General features: G+C 40.4%; 1 protein-coding gene across 1 annotated transcript in view; it reads left to right on the top strand.

Moving 5' to 3' along the window:
• Window positions 1-242: 242 nt before the first annotated feature.
• The window catches only part of LOC104081450 (uncharacterized protein C17orf105 homolog), a gene marked incomplete at its 3' end in the record, with an annotated part of 8250 nt that continues 788 nt past the window's right edge, over window positions 243-7704 (top strand). Inside the window, exons 1-3 of the mRNA XM_009584207.1 lie at window positions 243-335; window positions 3756-3836; window positions 6327-6445. Coding sequence (XP_009582502.1) covers window positions 243-335; window positions 3756-3836; window positions 6327-6445 — 293 coding nt within the window. The remainder of the gene's footprint in view (window positions 336-3755; window positions 3837-6326; window positions 6446-7704) is intronic.

The following is a 7704-nucleotide window of genomic DNA, read 5'->3' as shown; positions in this document are numbered from 1 at the left end:
GTGGAATGCTTTGCTATAACATTCAGTTCTTGTTTGCTATTCATTAAATGTATTGTTTGAAATGCTACCACCAGCTATTCATTCTTTTTCTGAGCAGCGATGCCATGACAACCCCCACGTGACCGGCTACAAACATACCACAAGTCTCCAGGGCTTTGCTTTAGGAAAGGCTCAGACTGGTATTACTCATACTTTTTTTTTTAAAAAAAGCTCAGATTCAGAGATGCTTTATTTTGTGCAAGATGCATCGAGCCTACCAGCCAATTTTACCATGTGGCAACAAATATCTTCAGCTAAAATGGGACAAAGCAAAGTATGAAGAACACAAGAAAAGGGTAGGTACCACTGTTTGATAAAGAGCAGAGGCCTTCATGAAAGAATAATCTTACCCAAAAAGGCTACAGCATCTCTCTACTCATTCTTAATACTGTTATGAAAGCTACTGATCTGCAATAAGGTACAAGAGACACATTTTAAGAATATCCAGCAAATGTAGGTATAGCTTTTGTGTCCATTTAGGGTTATCATAGTGATGTTCACCAAATTTAGAAGTGAAAAAGATTTGGTCAGTCATCTGCTCCAAATCAGTAATAATGCAGGACTGTTCCCTCTTGAAAATCCGTAAGTAGTGAATACCATCAGCAATGATTCAACTGTATTGCTACCTTAGGAAGATTGTATCACAATATAATTAGCTTTAATACGAAGAAATAGTTCTTCATTATTTCCAGACCGGGTCTGTTTCATTAACTGTATAAAAATATCTTCCTTCCTTCCTTCCTTCTATTGTTCCCATAATTTGACTTGCAGGTGGAAAAAAGTTAAAGATGAGGTAGAGAATTGAATTTGACATATTTTTCTAACCAAATTGACAATATTTCAATAAATAAATAAATTTCCTTCTGTGTGAATTAACCTCAAGAGGCTTGCTACTGTGTATAAGCATGGCTATTTAAACAGTGTCTCTTTTAACGCAGGGAACTGATATTAGTGTTAGCTGAAATACTCTCGGCATCCGCTGTGCATACAGAACTCTCCTTTGTTCAGCGCACAGAGCACTTCATACATGCGTTAAGGCATTAAGAGACCAAGAATAGAGCTTAGATATCGTCATGATATATAGTGAAGAAATGTATTTATAGAGAACAAAACATTTCCCACGACTCCACTGCTCTTGGATTAAACACGAACGTTAATTTCTGAGTGCAAGCAAAGAGAAAGAATAACTATCATGTTGGGCAAAGGATGGCTTAGAAGGTACAGAATTTTGTTCCTTATTACAGGGTTCACACCAGGATGAAGCAGTGACTAACAAGGTCTCCGGTGACCAAAGAGTGGCCTTTTCAAGTCTCCCTGTGTTGTCATGCTGGCGCGCTCCTAAATTCCCACACTAGTTGCCCGGAAATTTCACCATGCCTTCCACTGGCATAAGTTCAGGCTTGCTGCGGTGAACGCCAGCTACTGGAGCAGCGGAGCCTGCGGGCTGGGGTAACTGAAGGCAGCAGGGCAATTCGGCAGGTTGTCCTGAATGTGGCACAGGCTTTTGCTCTGCCAAGAGAGACAGGGATCGCTATGAGAAAATGTAAGGGCCTCTGCTTGGTGATATGCAGGCTTTGCATTGAAGGAGCTCATAAAAAAAAAGAAAAAAACACCACCAAAAAACAGAGCAAGAAAGAAAGGGGAAAAATAGGGAGCAAGGAAGAAAAAAGGTAACATACAAAAAAAACAGAAAAGGTACACTTCTTGGAAAAGACCACTAAAAATACGGCAATGGTTATGGATAAGTTATAATTTTCTCCATGATGCAAGGGTACAAAAATATGCCAGCATGTTTCTATGTACACAAGAGCAAATATTTCCAGTCTGAATAATTTTGTTATTTTCTTTATGGAAGAAAGGAACAGGGGAAAAAAAACAGAGTTACATCTCCTTTCTGCAACGTTCTGCATAGAATTAAATATAAAGTGGCTCCAAAACCACCATCACTCTGGAAAGTGCCACAATAGAGATTAGGGTGGGCTTAAAAATACCAGGTTTTATCTTTTACAGTTGTGCATATAAGACAGAAGAGAAATTAATCATAACGCTTTTCAGAAAACGAATTCCATGGAAGGAATGTTGTTTCTAAACCCACCTTTTGCTGTTCAAGTTTGAAACAGTTTGCGTATCTATAAATTAAAATCAGAGTTTGCATAAATATCACATTTTATTCTTCACACCAGTGATTTCTACTCACTGATACAATAACAACCCTCTTTTACAAATTGCGTGTCTTCTTAAAGTTATTTTTAAAGTAACTTAATAGCATGAGAATTTAAAGCACCTGAAGAAGCAGAGGAGATAGCAGCAGCAGAAGCCCAAACCACCAAAACCCTCAGAGATTTACCAAGTTTAGTTCTGCTATCCAGTATATATCAGCTACTTAACATGATGGGATCCAGAAAGGACTAAAACGAGCGCTCTCATCTCCCCCTGAAATCAGCTGGAGTTGAGAGCAGTAACCCCCTTCTGGGACCCCACCTCCTCAGAGATGACTGCCACAAAAAAGCAGCGGAATGTTTTCACGAGAAACCAAGCAGTTCAAGTGAATTTCAGACGAAGCTAGAAACTGCTAAACATTGTCCCAGTCAACGCTGTAAATTATTCGCCCTGTTATAAAAGCAAGGAACCTGTCCTGGTAGTACATATGACAGGTCTGCCATCAGGGATTCAAGCCTGGTCCTCGGCTCAACACAAAGCTGCTACAGAAAAAGACGTGGAAAACTTCTGCTGGACTCAGGCAGTGCTTTGGTCCCCCATGCCCTGCTGCGCGGGGTTTGCGTTGGTGCTGTGCCTGCTGCTCTTACTTGGCAGCCTCTTTTTTTTAAATAGCAAGTATTTCTCTCTTCTTTCTGTATCACTGACTCTGCCTGGGATGGAACGGTTCAAGTATGAGGTATGACAGAGGGAGAATGTTTATCACATGTATTTCATGACAAAAATCGTGGTATTGTTGTTTTAACCAATCCGGTCTCACCCCCTGCAGAACCCCAGTCTGAGAGAGAGTGGTGTCCCTCTAAATCCTGTCTCGCTCCACTCCCCATTACCAGTTTTTCTTCCATGGGCTTCTTCAGTCCAAGACGTCTCACAGATTATTCTTCTTCCTCATATATTGCATAGTTATTTAGGTCAGGATGGAGATAAATATTATTGTGCCATTGAACTACCAACTCCACTAGAATAATTAGATCCACAATTTGCTTTTGATGATCATTCTTAAGTGCTAATAAGAAGAGGCCTGGCTATACTTTCAACACAAGAAGTCCTTTTCCAGTATTGCTTACCTCTTTCTGGCAGCATCCTAAATGTGCACCCTTTTGGAAGACCTGGCACAGCTTAGGAGTACCTAGGGCTTTCTTACACTAGCCTTTTTATTTCTGCCTGGATGCCTAATAAAAACTGCCTGCCTCCTCTTAGACAGTCTTTCCCGTATCATAACATCAACACCACTGTAACCAGACTGTATGTATTTTTACATTTCTCCAACATAAAGACCACTTTGCATCTCCAGCAGACTTTCAAACAACTGCCTTTAACATTTTCATTTCCCACTACTCTTCTTCTGGGCAAGTCTGTCTTTGCTGATATAATGAATCATATGTTTAATAGTGTTACTGCTGGCTAACAAAACAGAGCACGAGAATTAAAAGATTTCCCGTAATGATATGCAAGGGTATTTCCCACAAAAATGGATAAACATTTCATTTCTGTTGCAGATCCAGGCAGCAAAACCATTAGTGGACACAAGTGCCCCTGCAACATATGGCCACCTTCATCTGAAGTTAGGGAAGCTGAAGGTATGGTATTGGTTATTTCACTGAGCACTAGCATGCTTATCTTCATGTCTCCTCTCACTGAAAACAAAGAGACTACCAGATGGTCACAATTTCAGGGCCTTTTTTTTTTTTCCTCGGTGCAGTGATTGTTGTGACAGGACTATCAGGATCCGTGGATAGCATGCTCCCAGCCGCATTAAATAACTTATTTTATCTTTATGATTATTGATGAAATCAGAGCGCTTCAGATTAACATGTGCTAAAGTGTTCAGATAGCCTCCTAAAAGGTGCTGCTGCACAACCATGAAAAAAACCATCGCAAATAACAAGAATAGCACAATCATCAAGATACACACAGAGCACTGAACTGAATAATAGGATGTTAACATATTCAAAGCACAAGAAATAACAATGGGTAGCCTTGACTGGCAGTTATCCTTCAAAATCTTACTGCTCCCAAGAGGCAAATTTTTATTAAAAGATGAGAGGGGAAAATAAATTGTTACCTAATTAACTCTGCTCACTAAAAGGAAACAACAACAATTAAAAAACCCCAAACATAAGCACAGTAGAAAATACGTGCAGCTAAACCTTGTCAAAGACTTAATTTCCAACACAGTGCCCCTCAGGCAATGGGAGCATAGCCCATGTAAGGACTTCAGAATTAATTTCCTTAAAATTGTTTATCATCTCACTGCGCGACATAATAATCCCCAGGCACCTTAAAATCATTTCACTAGCAAAATGATTCCTTTCTCCCCCATGCATAAAATCATATGCTATATTAGGACGTGGATTCATTTGCTGTTGTTGATTTTTTCCTATTACTGTAAAAATAACACCAATAAAGTTCCTTTGAAAATGAAACACTGCATAACCCCCCCCGCCCCGACACACACACAGGTTAACAAAAAAAAACACCAACAGGAACCCACTACTCTTAGGTGTGTTCCTTTGAACTACAGGTCCTAATACCTGGAAGTGAGACTGTGGTCCTAGTCTCTTTCTCATCCTCCTCTTTTCCAAACTGCAGCATAAATAAAGAAAAAAACCCCAAACCTCTAATGTTGCAATCTTCTATTAACCAGTTCCCATTCTTCTTTACAATCATTCTACTCAAGGTTATTCAGAGCCTGATGGGATTACTTCATGCACCAGTTTTAGGTACCTTTATACTACAGTGTGACCAGCATCTGACCCGCTTTGGTTATAAACCCCAGCAAACAAGGCAGATGCACTAGATTCCCTACAGTAACTTGCTACTTTAACATTAGCCACCCAAAACTATCAGAGCTGGATAAGCAGGATTTCCTATTCGTTGTATACAGGACATGCAACATCTTTGGAGGTGCCTAAAATCAAATATGGAAAAAAAAAAGGGAGAAAGGAGAAGAGTGAATTAGCATGCTCAAAACAAGAGTCTTTCTTCAGCGATTCTGTTCTGAGAGGCTTTTGAGAACAAGATATTGAAGTCCAGCTATGAAAAGTGTGCTTTCCCTGCTCTCCTCCATTCAGCCTCTCTCTGGTTACCTCCAACTCAGCCCTGCTGGAGAAGGCATTCTTGGGACTCATATAACCTTGAAAATAAGTTTTTCTCTTCACCTCTCCCCCATTCCTTCCCAATCCCCACAAACACACTTTTAGCATGGATTGGTGTTCTTCGAAAAACAATATGGTAACATTTTTTACAAATTAGACAATGCCCCAGGATATCTAAAGGGATTCTCCCTCCTCCACTGGACTCTTTCCATTTTCATCCCATTTTTGACACAGTTAACTTCAGAGATTGAGATTATTAATATCTTCCATTTTAAAATCAAATTTAAAGAGGCTTAAAATCATGCTAACGATGAACAGAACTAGCTTATACTGCCTCATACATCTCTCTCCATTTGTTCATTACACCCGGTTGTTGCTTCTCTTCTTACACTAGCCTGCAACCCCTCCAGGACAAAAATGGCCTGCAACTGGACCTAATCCAAATCTCACTGAAGTCAATGGAAAAATTTCCATTTGATCCAAAGCCCACCGAAGGTAACGGAAAGACTCCCATTGACTTCAGAGGAGTCTGGATGAGTCCCATCATGTGTTCGTACAGTGCCCATCACAACATCCTAGATTTTGATGAGAGTCTATGAAGGCTGCTAGATACACAAATGATAATGATGACCCTGGAAAATACATTGACAAATATTTATAGAAATTCTGCTTATACTGATGAAATGCATTTGCTAATCACGCAGGCTGCCGCTGTGATTGCAGGAAAGTGTTTCCGGGTCAAATTCACAGCGTTGTAAAGGGCTTTCTCTCATTGCATCACCATTAAAATGGTGAAACAAAGGGTTCTCTCAACATTAGCACAGAGCTTTACCTGATCAGCGTCTGTCACACTCTGTGTAGACAAGGGGACAGCAATTTTGAACACCCTGTTAGGTATCCATGGTATATCACTACTGCTTGCTATGGCCTTGTGAAAACAGAAGCGTTTCTTTATCCCTTCTGTACACAAAGTTGGAGGAAGACCGACTTTCCATCATCAAAAGAGACAACTGTTTGCTGCTGGAGAAGATGTCCTGCATCATGAGAACAAAGGGACAAATCGACAACAAAAATGACTATAAGGCCAAAAGGTAATATCAGCAGCACTATTTCTATGTAGTTATCAAGTTACCTTCCCAGTGACAAACATAGCTAAGGATAAACTGCTCTGTGAGGACATGTATTTTAAAAGGCAGCCTAAGATATAATCAACACTTCAGCAAGCCATTTGCTTGCCCTGTTGCATGAAATCCAATGCCGGCTCATTTTCCTCCTACCCTCTGTTAGAGAGAAGATGGCTTTAAATTAGTTTTTCAGTTTAATAACTGAGGGAATGAAAAAAAGGGGGGCGGGAGAGAGAGAGAGAACATTGCCCTACTTTAAGGGAAATAAATGAAGCAAACCTATTATGTCTCAGCAAAGCTGTTGTTCCTCCTAAGTGAGTCATTGCTGCTGACTTTGCCAGTTGTTCCTACAGACACCACCGGAAAGAAGGAGATCCAAAGCTTAGAGATGAAATAAAAACAGAGCAAAAAATAGAATTAAAATTAAAAAGAAAAGTGGAGCAGGAAGCAGGCAGAAATCAAAATATAATTTACTGCTCAAAGGAGACTAAGCAAAATATGCCTTGAGGATTTATCACTAGAGAGAACCACCTTATATATTTCTGATTCAGGAGGAAATTCGCACCCCGAATAGGGCACAGAAAACCAGTCAACAGCAGGGACAGGCTTTTGAAGTGAAAAGAATGGTTTGTATAACTCAGGTGGCGGTTGTTACCTCCTGTGATTCATTTACAGACTACTTCATGACAGACTGACTGCTCATCGGGCCCTAAAGTGTCTCCAGACAGCAAAATGCAGCTCAGGTGCAAGTGACTTAGGTAGAACTCACTACATGTCACCGTCACAAATATCCTGACATTTGCACAGTTCCTTGGGAAGCCAGAAATTATCTGAAACAGTTGGTCATGTCCACATCATGCAAATCCACGTCATAACACTTATAGCTTGTCACCGGTGAATAATACCCAGATCAGTGCAGGTATCAACAAGCATCAGTTAACTCTGCTGCTGAAGCTGTGATTCCACAAGATATGGAAGGAGCAGAGCATTCTCTCCTTTTTCATTCCCTCTCTCCGTTCCTGATTCAAGTGGCAAACTCTTGTTGTTTTCTTTGGATCAACCCTGGTTTTCATCAAACCTCTCCATTAACTTATTAAACTTGATTCAGCAGCAGAAAACTAACCCAACAAAACCAAACAAACCTGGGTAGTTTTTCTGCCACTTTCTACAAAGTGATGAATTCCAGGGCTGGTGGAAGGCGTAGAGAAGACCACACAGCTGGGAGG

This window comes from Fulmarus glacialis, unplaced genomic scaffold (assembly GCF_000690835.1).
Source record: "Fulmarus glacialis isolate BGI_N327 unplaced genomic scaffold, ASM69083v1 scaffold20028, whole genome shotgun sequence".
In the NCBI taxonomy this organism is placed as follows: Eukaryota; Metazoa; Chordata; class Aves; order Procellariiformes; family Procellariidae; genus Fulmarus; species Fulmarus glacialis.
The sequence above is the reverse complement of the archived record's forward strand: the minus strand, read 5'-3'. Positions and strand labels throughout refer to the sequence as shown.